Here is a 15,427-nt window from a genome sequence, read left to right on the forward strand (position 1 = left end):
CCCCCCGCCGTCAGCCACCACTAATTTGCGCCGTCCGATTCAGCCCCGCCGCCGCTCCTTCGTTAGCCCCCGATTGTCGCCTCCCATCCGCCAGCCCCCGGTCGTCGCTCGAGTCGCCCCGCCCCCCCCCCAGCCCTTGGCCGCCGCTCCAATCTCGCTGCCCCTGCACCGTCCGCCTAACCTCGCCGCCCCTGCGTCGTCCGCCCACCTCCGCACACCGCCACTCCGACCTCACCGGACCCCGCCGCCCCCTCAAATGAAGTATTAGTTGAAATATAGTTTTTACATCTTCCATTGGAGTAGTTGTTTTGCATCGTCTGGTGAAGTTGACCCTTTTTTGAGATGCAAAAGGCAGTTTTTGGAGATGTAAATTTTACATCTCAAAATTTGCATCTTCTATTGGAGATGCTCTTAGCAAGACCAAAGGTGCGTACCGTGTTCTAGCGCTTTGTTGCTAAAGTTTTTGTTTGAGGGTGCCTTCAAACTGATTGAAGTGTGGCAGTACCTGTATTCAACAAATCTCTCGCTTCCTCCCAAAATAAACTACTACCTAGCTCTGCAACACTTGAATACTAATATCAACAACTTCCGTAAACTTCACGTCTGGCTTAGATGAAGTTTATTTACACTCAGAACTCTGCATAACCTTTTTTTTTACAAAAGAAAAAGTCCAGACTTCTCACAAAAAAGCAGCAAAAGCAACAGCCACTTTCGTCATAAGCCTGTATAACCCTGGCCCGTAAATAGGCAGTAATATAACTTTATTTGCACAAGACACATACAGTAGCTCTACAAACCTTTTTCGATCCACGCCCAACGCATGCCTAACATCTGTAAATGGCAGTGGAAAGGAGTGAAGGAAGGGGTCACGGTATCTGATATCTCTATCATGGGTCGATCGGGACAAGATACTTTTGGTCGATCAGCAACTACATACAAAAGATACTTCAGGAATTACAAGGGCATGAGTGTGATCATCACATACATATTTGTTCTACTAGGGTTACGAGCTAAAAATTCTTGATACTGGGGACAGGAGACTTGACGAGAGAAACTTCAATCCACTAGAGCCTCCAGGGAAGTAGGATATGGTGTAGTAAGCAAGAGCAAGGACCTGGAACAAAAGCAAGAGCAAGGTCACTTCTTAAACAGTAGGCTTGAGTGCAAATGCACACTGAATTGTTTCCGGGAGTTAGAAAAGCATTCTTTGATAGGGATAAGGAAATCATTATGCCTCTAAATACAGAAGGGGAGAGGGCATTTCACTAAATCATGGCCCCGATTATGAGCTTGTTATGTAGATGTAGAGAAAATGAAATGTTGCTGGAATGAAGACAAGTCAAAAGAAGAAGAAAAAGACACACCTGAAGGATTGAGAATATCACCGACAGGAAATAGCTGTGAAGCACCATAGAGACATAAATTGTGCCAACCATGCATCCGGTGAACCCCACTGTAAATGGTAGCCTCTGAAACATAGAAATATGCAAATGTTTGCATCAGAAACCCCATGCATTTGAAGATTATGTGGCATGACGATATTGCATTGCATCCTATTTACGAATCTGAGCAAGTTCAGGCGCAATTTAGTACTCCCTCCGTCCGGAAATACTTGTCATCAAGATGAATAAAAGGGGATGTATCTAGACGTATTTTAGTTCTAGATACATCCCTTTTATCCATTTTGATGACAAGTATTTTCGGACGGAGGGAGTACTTGGTACCAACAACTCTTGTCCCGTGCCTATGCCTAAATGGGTGCTTTAATTTGTATTCTGGGAAAAATCCACTGAATCAATATTGAAATGTTCATTGCTGCATTTCAGAAATAAGAATCCGAAATTTCATGCATCGACAGAAACCAACTCTAGTGCACATCAGCAGTTGCACTCAAATCAAACTGTACGCATCCACGTGCCTCCCCTGACTATTGCATTGCATCCTATTTACGAATCTGAGCAAGTTCAGGCGCAATTTAGTACTTGGTACCAACAACTCTTGTCCCGTGCCTATGCCTAAATGGGTGCTTTAATTTGTATTCTGCGCAAAATCCACTGAATCGATATTGAAATGTTCATTGCTATATTTCAGAAATAAGAATCCGAAATTTCATGCATCGACAGAAACCAACTCTAGTGCACATCAGCAGTTGCACTCAAATCAAACTGTACTCATCCATGTGCCTCCCCTGACTTCCACGAGACCAGGGAAAATGTTTAAGCCATACACAGGAATCAGGACAATACAACTGATTCAACACATCAGTTCTATTACTTTCAAGTTTCAAGTATATCCAGAAAATGCAGTTTTAAACTTAAGTATCTCTTACAACGGACTAGGTTTTCTGTATGTCGTTGGCCAACATGAGGCTTCCAGACAGACACTTGATTGATTATGATTAATCAGTACTAAAAGCCCTTCTATAATCCAACAATATTGGATTAAGCTCAGAAATCATGTTAGATGGAGGATAGCGAGACCAGCATTACTGCAGAAGCTAGAAAGCGCAGAAATAGAGTGAACTTAGGTGTCCTCTCAGATTGAGCCAAATATTTTGTTTGTTCGCAGGTGGGGGGAAAAAGCAAGACTCCTTATGTTGCCCCTGGTATTAGGATTTAGGAGAATCCACATCCAAGAGGTGAGCTCACTGGAAAGATCAAAGTCCATCAATATTGCCATCACAAAGTTGTCAACTTCCACTACTCTACTTCTTTTGGCATGTTCAGATCAAGATACTTCACACAAATACTTCATTTTCCTAAATGTTTTCTTATTTTTCTCTTTCTTCTGAATATCGAGTTTTGGATTCTTGCATTGATGACTTGCAGAAGACCAGATTTGATGGCATTGAAATAAATATTTTACAGAGACTTTAAAGAGCATTTTCAGGTTGTGTACAAATGATAACGATATGTAGGTTCAAAGACATTTTCCCTGGGACAGTTCTCGAGTGACAAACATCCTTGAGATTTATAATTAACCTTCAAGAGCTGAACCAAAATCAATAAGTTCAAGGGCTCAACAAGATAACTAGATTGGCTCCACATGAAAGGAAATTTATTTATTTTCTTAAATAAGAAATACTGAGTTTGAATAGGTTGACTGAAGGAAAGGCCTACTTGATCTGCTTGCTCAATTTTTCTAGTGTCCTTTCTGACTTGCTTATTTAAATTAAGCACAGAAATATTGCTCAGTAATTCCTATACTATTCTCGTCTCAAACATTCAATATAAACAGCAGAAGCAGAATAAAAAGGGATCCCTTGAACCCCTCTACTCGAGTGAAGAAGTAATGCATGCAAAGACCCAGGTAAGAGCTCTTGGTTCACAGGGGATGTCCATGATGTAAGATCACAGCCACAGAGCTATTGGTTCTCCTCGAAGAAAAGGTGATCAGCTAAATTCCGGACTTTGATTTGGGGAGTGATGATTACTTTTTCAGTTATCAAGCACTACAAGAGACTAGAATTGTTTTGTGATAGGACCCCTTCATATGTGTAGCATGTTTTGTACAAATAACTCATCTGTGTAGCCTTTTTTTTTCTAAGTTTACAGGGCCCTGTTTGGGGATTTGGTGAAGAATCCTCACCAAATCAACTCAGTGAGGTTACACGGAGTACCCGGTCAATCCAAGAGGATTAAGGGAAAATATCATGACTACCTTGCATCTTTCCGGTCAATCCATCCACGTTTTGTCTTGACTCATTTTTCCTGTCCCTATCCAAAGCACTAACTTTCTTTATATACAATCAAATGACAAATAGCTGGTCAGTTAGCCCTCCTCACCAACAGATATGGCCATCAGCTATGCTACAACTGATCCTCAAGGGATTTTCATTACTATGAAGGTCCAATGATATTCCGGTATACAGGACAGACTAGCAAATGACAGCCTTTAGCTGTCTGCATAGAGCACATGAGCTCACCACCAGATTAAGATTTGTAACTTGTTTCCGCATGTTCCAAAACAGGAATCATATTTGGTTAAAAATCACGGCACCGAGTAGATGAGTTTTGACAGGGTAATCTCTACTTCGTCACTACCAAACAAGACTATTTGTAATTTCTTACGAAACTGTAAGCAAATGAACAGCAATAGCGGCAATCCGCGGCAATAGAGTACCTCTTTTGACGTCATATGGGCGAGCTGGTTGGCGGGCCCTTTGAGCGCGAAGAGCGAAGCGATGATGAGAGCGCAGCCAAGTGTGAAGCAGATAGCGAACTTCTGCGGCATGAGCACCATGACGGGGAGGAAGAGCGTGAAGGCGATGAAGACGAAGAAGATGCCGGTGGCGAGGAAGAGCCCGAAGTACATGAGCGCCTTCCCCGAGGGGAAGCTGCTGGTGGCGCCCTGGAAGCTCCCCGGCAGCTCCCGCACGCCCTTGGACACCCTGCAGCACACGGATCAGAACGCACCGGGTCAGAGGCAGAGAGCTACCGAGCTAATCGCGCCCAGATCCCTCGGCTCGGAAGGCAGCGGAGCTTGGCGGGAGCGGATCAGATCTGAGGGGCTAGGGCTGGGGAGAAGGGGGCTTACACATTGAAGGTGCCGGAGACGGTGTCGTTGGCCGAGCGGACGGCGGCCTCGATGTCGAACGGGAGGGGGGAGGAGGAGGAGACGTCCGACCGGGTGGCTGCGTAGGAGTTCCAGTCGGCAAGCAGGGAGGGCTGCGACTCCGCGGCGGTGCTGGGGGAGGCGGAGCCGCCGGTGAACCAGGACTGCGCCGTCTTCTGCATCGCGGGGGTGCGGGTTAGCTGCCGGCGGCGAGGTGAGATTGAGGTGGGCTGGGACGCGGCTGTGCGTGTCGAGTCGCGGAGGTGGAGGAGGCGCAAGAGATCGAGGGAGAAAACGAGCAGACTCTTAATTATTGAACGTTTTTGCAAGACGATGATAACTTTCCGGCGAAGTATCCAGCGAAAACCCGAAAGCTTTACTTCAAAAAGAAGACACCAAAGTGCATTTTCTCTGCGAAATACCCGGACCAAAAATACAAATACCTCAAACATAATAAAATTTACTGAACAACTACTACAGCTACAAGACTAAACTTGTTGATGACAGCTGAAAAATCTTCATACATATGCCTTTAAAGACCAAAGCTCTGAAGTTGTAGTCGCCGTCATTGAACCCTTAAATCTGAAGCACCTAATATCAGATCGTGCCTGTCACAAACTTGTGCAAACTCTTAGCGCCAGCAAGCATGTTTTTTAGGCAACATCTAACATGCTTAATCCCATAAACTATCTTATATACTCACTGACATTTCTGATTTATTTATGATAAGTGTAACACACTCCGGCCAAACCTATCGGTTCAACCATCAGTTTTTGCATGTTGCGTACACATATGATGAGAAACTCTAACCTCGTCGGAGCTTGTTGACTCCCTCTTGATGGACGAATTCGGGGACAATCGAAGCCCAGAGGACCAACTTAAGGATGAAGCGCCGCCATTCGTCCAAGTGCCGCCCGTGTGGGAACTTAACAAATCCTAACCGAAATTTAGGCGGAGTCGAGGCACCAGGATTCTCCTCCCCTCCACCAACCACTAACAAAGGGGAGAAGGATCCATGGGCTAGCTGGTGGAGCTTGGAGGGGAGGAGAACTTTGCCCTAGTCGCCTTAGGGGGAGAGAAAGGAAAAAAGAATACCCAAAGTGCATCCTATATTTCATAAATATCAACAAAAACAATATCCAATACCATGAAAGGAACAATTCAACACATACACGAAAAAATAAAGATCAACAACAAATAAAACTACATTATAAACCAGCAACAAGGAAAAAGTCGCCTGACACAAGCCAGCTCTCCAAGATGTTATTTGTGTTGGTCATTAACACCATCAACAAGTTGTTGGCCAAGGCCATGGAGTTCGGGTTGCTTCGCCTCCTAGCACCTCGAGACCTAATGATCGGCATCTCGGTGTATGTTGATGATGTCATCATCTTCTGCCTTCCAGGCGGAGAGGAGTTGTTTGATGTTCGATGCTTACTTGCGCTCTTTGGGCATGCTTCATGGCTACACACCAACTTCATGAAATGCTCGGTGTCCCCTATTGGTTGTTATGAGGTGGAGGCCCGGGAGGTGGCGTCGGTAATGGGGTGTTGGTTGGCACACTTCCCAAAAAAGTATCCCGAGATCCTGTTGGTGAGAGGATTGTGTCGTCTTATGCATCGTGGGGGTAGTCTAGTTAGCTGCCCATCGGCGAGATGAGGTGGGTGTAACGCCCCGGACACACCCGCCGGTGGTCGTCACTCCTGGAGGGATCTAGACTGGCCCCACAGATCAATACTAGTCTTTTCTGCGCACTTTGTCCTCACTCGTGCGCACCCGGGAGCAACTTCCCGGTCGGTCACCCATCCTGACACTACTCCAAGCTAAGCACGCTTAACTTTGGAGTTCTGTCCGAATGGGCTCCCGGAAAAGAAGGAATTCCTTATTGATATGAGTAGTCTATCATCCCTAATAAGCCAGGATATCACATACACCCCCACTCAGAGGAACCGACGTCCTCGTCGGGCCACAGGAACGTTCCCTCTTGGCACATACGTCTGTGCTTCCAGTCCAGTACATGTGCCATGCCGTGTGCCACGACGGGTCACAAACGTCATGAACAACATGACCACACACCTGTCCGCAACCATCCATGTAACCGCGAGGGTCGGCTCTGATACCAACTTGTAACGCCCCGGACACACCCGCCGGTGGTCGTCACTCCTGGAGGGATCTAGACTGGCCCCACAGATCAATACTAGTCTTTTCTGCGCACTTTGTCCTCACTCGTGCGCACCCGGGAGCAACTTCCCGGTCGGTCACCCATCCTGACACTACTCCAAGCTAAGCACGCTTAACTTTGGAGTTCTGTCCGAATGGGCTCCCGGAAAAGAAGGAATTCCTTATTGATATGAGTAGTCTATCATCCCTAATAAGCCAGGATATCACAGTGGGCTGGAACGCGGCTCTGCGTGTCGAGTCATAAAGGCAGAGAGAACAAAAGAAAACAAGGAAGAAGACAAGCAAACATTGGTTATTGAAGGTTTTCCTCTGACGTTGCTATATGTACTTCCTTTTTCTTTGGCAGAATGTGATACATACTTTTCTGTAGATCGATTTCTCAAAAAATATCCATAGTGCTTTTCTTTTGGGTCAGACTTTGATGCAATTATTAAAATTATTAAAGGAGAATATATAGAGAAAGTTGTAGAAGTAACATTCTTTTGCGGTGAATAGAGGTACCTTTAAAACCGTTCACTTTGTTGTATGCATCGACTGATGCAGAGGGCGGGGTTAATCCTCCTTTTCGAAGACAAAAACCAGTTCACTTTGAATCTTTCACCTTAGGTGAAGTATTTGACAAAAAAAACTACCACATTTGGGGCCGTCGTCCCACTAAACTACAATTTTCAAAAAAATTACGAAAAAACTACCACTTTTTTTCTATTTTTGTTGCAAAAAACTACCCAAAATGATTGATGACTGTTTCAGACGGTTTAAACATGTTTATGACAAACGGGACCCACCCATCAGGACTAACATGGTAGGAAAGTCAACGTTGTTTATTTTGTTGTTAAGTTGACCGTTATTATAGATGAGGCCCACACGTCATCATCAACCTTCTTCCTCCTCCTCCTCTTTCTCTCTCTGGCATTTCAACATACAAAGCCGCTGCCCTGGCTTCCGATCCGCAGATCCCATAGGGCTATGATTCGTCGACTCCGGAGATAGCTCCGTCGGCCACGTGCCTCCTACGACGAACCTCTGTTCAGGATCCCATGATCTATCTGTTGGGTTTCGTAGTAATTTCAAAAAAATTCCTACGCACACGCAAGATCATGGTGATGCATAGCAACGAGAGGGGAGAGTGCTGTCTACGTACCCACGCAGACCGACTGCGGAAGCGTTGACACAACGTAGAGGAAGTAGTCGTACGTCTTCGCGATCCAACCGATCAAGCACCGAAACTACGGCACCTCCGAGTTCGAGCACACGTTCAGCTCGATGACGATCCCCAGACTCCGATCCAGCAAAGTGTCGGGGAAGAATTCTGTCAGCACGACGGCGTGGTGACGATCTTGATGCACTACAGCAGCAGGGCTTCGCCTAAACTCCGCTACAGTATTATCGAGGAATATGGTGGCTGGGGGCACCACACACGGCTAAGGAATAGATCACGTGGATCAACTTGTGTGTTTCTGGGGTGCCTCTGCCTCAGTATATAAAGGAGCCAAGGGGGAGGGGGGCGCCGGCCAGGAGGAGGGCGCAGGAGGAGTCCTTCCTTCCGGGAGTAGGACTCCCCCCCCAATCCTAGTTGGACTAGGATTCCCCGAGGGGGAAAGAGAGAGAAGGGGGGCCGGCCACCTCTCCTAGTCCTAATAGGACTAGGGGAGGGGGGAGGCACGCGGCCACGTTTGGGCTGCCCCTTTCTCCTTTCCACTAAAGCCCATCTAGGCCCATATGGTTCCCGGGGGGTTCCGGTAACCTCCCGGTACTCCGGTAAAATCCCGATTTCACCCGGAACACTTCCGATATCCAAACATAGGCTTCCAATATATCAATCTTTACGTCTCGACCATTTCGAGACTCCTCGTCATGTCCCCAATCTCATCCGGGACTCCGAACTCCTTCGGTACATCAAAACTCATAAACTCATAATATAACTGTCATCGAAACCTTAAGCGTGCGGACCCTACGGGTTCGAGAACAATGTAGACATGACCGAGACATGTCTCCGGTCAATAACCAATAGCGGGACCTGGATGCCCATATTGGCTCCTACATATTCTACGAAGATCTTTATCGGTCAGACCGCATAACAACATACGTTGTTCCCTTTGTCATCGGTATGTTACTTGCCCGAGATTCGATCGTCGGTATTCCAATACCTAGTTCAATCTCGTTACCGGCAAGTCTCTTTACTCGTTCCGTAATACATCATCTCGCAACTAACTCATTAGTTGCAATGCTTGCAAGGCTTATGTGATGTGCATTACCGAGAGGGCCCAGAGATACCTCTCCGACAATCGGAGTGACAAATCCTAATCTCGAAATACGCCAACCCAACATCTACCTTTGGAGACACCTGTAATGCTCCTTTATAATCACCCAGTTACGTTGTGACGTTTGGTAGCACCCAAAGTGTTCCTCCGGCAAACGGGAGTTGCATAATCTCATAGTCATAGGAACATGTATAAGTCATGAAGAAAGCAATAGCAACATACTAAACGATCGGGTGCTAAGCTAATGGAATGGGTCATGTCAATCAGATCATTCAAATAATGATGTGACCTCGTTAATCAAATAACAACTCATTGTTCATGGTTAGGAAACATAACCATCTTTGATTAACGAGCTAGTCAAGTAGAGGCATACTAGTGACACTTTGTTTGTCTATGTATTCACACATGTATTATGTTTCCGGTTAATACAATTCTAGCATGAATAATAAACATTTATCATGATTATAAGGAAATAAATAATAACTTTATTATTGCCTCTAGGGCATATTTCCTTCAGTCTCCCACTTGCACTAGAGTCAATAATCTAGATTACAGTAATGATTCTAACACCCATGGAGCCTTGGTGCTGATCATGTTTTGCTCGTGGAAGAGGCTTAGTCAACGGGTCTGCAACATTCAGATCCGTATGTATCTTGCAAATCTCTATGTCTCCCACCTGGACTAGATCCCGGATGGAATTGAAGCGTCTCTTGATGTGCTTGGTTCTCTTGTGAAATCTGGATTCCTTCCAAGGCAATTGCACCAGTATTGTCACAAAAGATTTTCATTGGACCCGATGCACTAGGTATGACACCTAGATCGGATATGAACTCCTTCATCCAGACTCCTTCATGTTGCTGCTTCCGAAGCAGCTATGTACTCCGCTTCACATGTAGATCCCGCTACGACGCTTTGTTTAGAACTGCACCAACTGACAGCTCCACCGTTTAATGTAAACACGTATTCCGGTTTGCGATTTAGAATCGTCCAGATCAGTGTCAAAGCTTGCATCGACGTAACCATTTACGGCAAGCTCTTTGTCACCTCCATACGAGAAACATATCCTTAGTCCTTTTCAGGTATTTCAAGATGTTCTTGACCGCTGTCCAGTGATCCACTCCTGGATTACTTTGGTACCTCCCTGCTAAACTAATAGCAAGGCACACATCAGGTCTGGTACACAACATTGCATACATGATAGAGGCTATGGCTGAAGCATAGGGAACACCTTTCATTTTCTCTCTATCTTCTGCAGTGGTCGGGCATTGAGTCTTACTCAACTTCACACCTTGTAACACAGGCAAGAACCCTTTCTTTGCTTGATCCATTTTGAACTTCTTCAAAACTTCACCAAGATATGAGCTTTGTGAAAGTCCAATTAAGCGTCTTGATCTATCTCTATAGATCTTGATGCCCAATATATAAGCAGCTTCTCCGAGGTCTTTGATTGAAAAACTCTTATTCATATCCTTTTATGCTATCCAGAAATTCTATATCCTATCCAATCAGTAATATGTCATCCACATATAATATCAGAAATGCTACAGAGCTCCCACTCACTTTCTTGTAATACAGGCTTCTCCAAAAGTCTGTATAAAACAACTGCTTTTTGATCACACTATCAAAACGTTTATTCCAACTCCGAGAGGCTTGCACCAGTCCATAAATGGATCGCTGGAGCTTGCACACTTTGTTAGCTCCCTTTGGATCGACAAAACCTTCTGGTTGCATCATATACAACTCTTCTTCCAGAAATCCATTCAGGAATGCAGTTTTGACATCCATCTGCCAAATTTCATAATCATAAAATGCGGCAATTGCTAACATGATTCGGACAGACTTAAGCATCGCTACGGGTGAGAAGGTCTCATCGTAGTCAACCCCTTGAACTTGTCGAAACCTTTTGCGACAAGTCGAGCTTTGTAGACAGTAACATTACCGTCAGCGTCAGTCTTCTTCTTGAAGATCCATTTATTCTCAATTGCTTGCCGATCATCGGGCAAGTCAACCAAAGTCCATACTTTGTTCTCATACATGGATCCCATCTCAGATTTCATGGCTTCAAGCCATTTTGCGGAATCTGGGCTCACCATCGCTTCTTCATAGTTCGTAGGTTCATCATGATCTAGTAGCATGACTTCCAGAACAGGATTACCGTACCACTCTGGTGCGGATCTCACTCTGGTTGATCTACGAGGTTCAGTAGTATCTTGTTCTGAAGTTTCATGATCATTATCATTAGCTTCCTCACTAACTGGTGTAGGTGTCACTGAAACAGTTTTCTGTGATGAGCTACTTTCCAATAAGGGAGCAGGTACGGTTCCCTCATCAAGTTCCACTTTCCTCCCACTCACTTCTTTCGAGAGAAACTCCTTCTCTAGAAAGGATCCATGCTTAGCAATGAATGTTTTGCCTTCAGATCTGTGATAGAAGGTGTACCCAACAGTCTCCTTTGGGTATCCTATGAAGACACATTTCTCCGATTTGGGTTCAAGCTTATCAGGTTGAAGCTTTTTCACATAAGCATCGCAGCCCCAAACTTTAATAAACGACAACTTTGGTTTCTTGCCAAACCACAGTTCATAAGGCGTCGTCTCAACGGATTTCGATGGTGCCCTATTTAACGTGAATGCAGCCGTCTCTAAAGCATAACCCCAAAACGATAGTGGTAAATCAGTAAGAGACATCATAGATCGCACCATATCTTGTAAAGTACGATTACGACGTTTGGACACACCATTACGTTGTGGTGTTCCGGGTTGCGTGAGTTGCGAAACTATTCCGCTTTGTTTCAAATGTAGTCCAAACTCGTAACTCAAATATTCTCTTCCATGATCAGATCGTAGAAACTTTATTTTCTTGTTACGACGATTTTCAACTTCACTCTGAAATTCTTTGAACTTTTCAAATGTTTCAGACTTATGTTTCATCAAGTAGATATACCCATATCTTCTTAAATCATCTGTGAAGGTGAGAAAATAACGATATCCGCCACGAGCCTCAACATTCATCGGACCACATACATTTGTATGTATGATTTCCAACAAATCTGTTGCTCTCTCCATAGTATCGGAGAACGGCGTTTTAGTCATCTTGCCCATGAGGCACGGTTCGCAAGTACCAAGTGATTCATAATCAAGTGGTTCCAAAAGTCCATCAGTATGGAGTTTCTTCATGCGCTTTATACCGATATGACCTAAACGGCAGTGCCACAAATAAGTTGCACTATCATTATCAATTCTGCATCTTTTGGCTTCAACATTATGAATATGTGTATCACTACTATCGAGATTCATCAAAAATAGACCACTCTTCAAGGGTGCATGCTCCTAAAAGATATTACTCATATAAATAGAACAACCATTATTCTCTGATTTAAATGAATAACTGTCTCGCATCAAACAAGATCCAGATATAATGTTCATGCTCAACGCTGGCACCAAATAACAATTATTTAGGTCTAATACTAATCCCGAAGGTAAGATGTAGAGGTAGCGCGCCTATGGCGATCACATCGACTTTGGAACCATTTCCCACACGCATCGTCACCTCGTCCTTAGCCAATCTTTGCTTAATCCGTAGCCCCTGTTTCGAGTTGCAAATATGAGCAACGAAACCAGTATCAAATACTCAGGCACTACTACGAGCATTAGTAAGGTACACATCAATAGCATGTATATCAAATATACCTTTCACTTTGCCATCCTTCTTATCCACCAAATACTTGGGGCAGTTTCGCTTCCAGTGACCATTCCCTTTGGAGTAGAAGCACTCAGTCTTAGGCTTAGGTCCATACTTGGGCTTGTTCACTTGAGCAGCAACTTGCTTGCCATTCTTCTTGAAGTTCCCCTTCTTCCCTTTGCCCCTTTTCTTGAAACTAGTGGTCTTGTTAACCATAAATACTTGATGCTCCTTCTTGATTTCTACCTTTGCATCCTTTAGCATTGCGAAGAGCTCGGGAATTGTCTTATCCATCCCTTGCATATTATAGTTCATCACGAAGCTTTTGTAGCTTGGTGGCAGTGATTGAAGAACTCTATCAATGACACTAACAACCGGAAGATTAACTCCCAGTTGAGTGAAGTGATTGTGGTACCCAGACATTTTGAGTATATGTTCACTAAAAGAACTATTCTCCTCCATTTTGCAGCTATAGAACTTATTGGAGTCTTCATATCTCTCAATCCGGGCATTTCCTTGAAATATTAACTTCAACTCCTGGAACATCTCATATGCTCCATGACGTTCAAAACGCCATTGAAGTCCCGGTTCTAAGCCGTAAAGCATGACACACTGAACTATTGAGTAGTCATCAGCTTTTCTCTGCCAGGCGTTCATAACGTCCGGCATTGCTCCTGCAGCGGGTCTTGCACCTAGCGGTGCTTCCAGGACGTAATTCTTCTATGCAGCAATGAGGATAATCCTCAAGTTACGGACCCAGTCCGTGTAGCTGCTACCATCATCTTTCAACTTAGCCTTCTCTAGGAACGCATTAAAATTCAAAGGAACAGTACCATGGGTCATTGATCTACAACAACATAGACATGCAAAATGCTATCAGGTACTATGTTCATGATAAATTAAAGTTCAATTAATCGTATTACTTAAGAACTCGCACTTAGATAGACATCCCTCTAGTCATCTAAATCATCACGTGATCCATATCAACTAAACCATGTCCAATCATCACATGAGATGGAGTAGCTTTAAATGGTGAACATCACTATGTTGATCATATCTACTATATGATTCATGCTCGACCTTTCGGTCTTAGTGTTTCAAGGCCATATCTGCATATGCTAGGCTCATCAAGTTTAACCCGAGTATTCTGCATGTGCAAAACTGGCTTGCACCCGTTGAATGTGAACGTAGAGCTTATCACACCCGATCATCATGTGGTGTCTCGGCACGATGAACTGTAGCAACGGTGCATACTCAAGGGGAACACTTATACCTTGAAATTTAGTGAGAGATCATCTTATAATGCTACCACCGTACTAAGCAAAATAAGATGCATAAAAGATAAGCATCACATGCAATCAAATAAGTGATATGATATGGCCATCATCATCTTGTGCCTTTGATCACCATCTCCAAAGCACCGTCATGATCACCATCGTCACCGGCTTGACACCTTGATCTCAATCGAAGCATCGTTGTCGTCGCGCCAACTATTGCTTCTACGACTATCGCTACCACTTAGTGATAAACTAAAGCAATTACATGGCGATTGCATTTCATACAATAAAGCGACAACCATATGGCTCCTGCTAGTTGCCGATAACTGTTACAAAACATGATCATCTCATACAACAATTTATATATCATCATGTCTTGACCATATCACATCATAGCAAGCCCTGCAAAAACAAGTTAGAGGTCCTCTACTTTGCTATTGCAAGTTTTACGTGGCTGCTACGGGCTTCTAGCAAGAACCGTTCTTACCTACGCATCAAAACCACAACGATTTTTCGTCAAGTGTGATGTTTTAACCTTCAACAAGGACCAGTGTAGTCAAACTCGATTCAACTAAAGTCGGAGAAACAGACACCCACTAGCCACCTGTGTGCAAAGCACGTCAGTAGAACCAGTCTCATGAACGCGGTCATGTAATGTCGGTCTAGGCCGCTTCATCCAACAATGCCACCGAATCAAAGTAAGACGTTGCTGGTAAACAGTATGACTATTATCGCCCACAACTCATTGTGTTCTACTCATGCATATAACATCTACATATAAACCTGGCTCTGATACCACTGTTGGGGAACGTAGAATTTCAAAAAAAGTTCCTACAATCACGCAAGATCTATCTAGGAGATGCATAGCAACGAGCGGGGAGAGTCTATCCACGTACCCTCGTAGACCGAAAGCGGAAGCGTTTAGTAACGCGGTTGATGTAGTCGAACGTCTTTGTGATCCAACTGCTCCAAGTAATGAACGTACAGCACCTCCGCGATTAGCACACGTTCAGCTCGGTGACGTCCCTCGAACTCTTGATCTAGTTCAGGCCGAGGGAGAGTTCCGTCAGCACGACAGCACGGTGACGGTGATGATGAAGTTATCGGCGCAGGGCTTCTCCTAAGCACTACGACGATATGACCGAGGTGTGTAACTGTGGAGGGGGCACCGCACACGGTTAAGAGAAACTTTGGTGTGTCTTTGGGGTGCCCCCCTCCCACGTATATAAAGGGTGAGGAGAGGAGGCCGGCCATAGGTGTGGCACGCCAAGGGGGGAGTCCTACTTGGACTCCCGGTCCAAGTAGGATTCACCCCCCCCTTTCCTATTCCCACAAGGAGAAGGGGGAAAGAGGAGGAGGAGAGAAGGAAAGCCCCCCCAACCCTAGTCCAATTCGGTTTGGGCTTGGGTGGGGGGCGCGTGCCTCTACCTGGCCGCTTCCTCCTCTCTTCCACTAGGGCCCATGAAGGCCCAT

The 15,427-nt window shown here is 44.9% G+C and overlaps 1 protein-coding gene across 1 annotated transcript; it reads right to left on the reverse strand.

The window, feature by feature from the left end:
* Positions 1–727: 727 nt before the first annotated feature.
* LOC125522464 (protein transport protein SFT2-like) lies at positions 728–4,878 on the reverse strand. The gene is made up of 4 exons (XM_048687521.1): positions 4,537–4,878; positions 4,123–4,390; positions 1,365–1,469; positions 728–1,114 (listed from the first exon to the last, which is right to left on the reverse strand). The coding sequence occupies exons 1-4, from the start codon at positions 4,734–4,736 to the stop codon at positions 1,004–1,006; spliced, it is 684 nt and encodes a 227-aa protein (XP_048543478.1). The 5' UTR covers positions 4,737–4,878; the 3' UTR covers positions 728–1,003.
* Between the last annotated feature and the right edge of the window lie 10,549 nt (positions 4,879–15,427).

Source organism: Triticum urartu, chromosome 7 (assembly GCF_003073215.2).
Source record: "Triticum urartu cultivar G1812 chromosome 7, Tu2.1, whole genome shotgun sequence".
Classification (NCBI taxonomy): domain Eukaryota; kingdom Viridiplantae; phylum Streptophyta; class Magnoliopsida; order Poales; family Poaceae; genus Triticum; species Triticum urartu.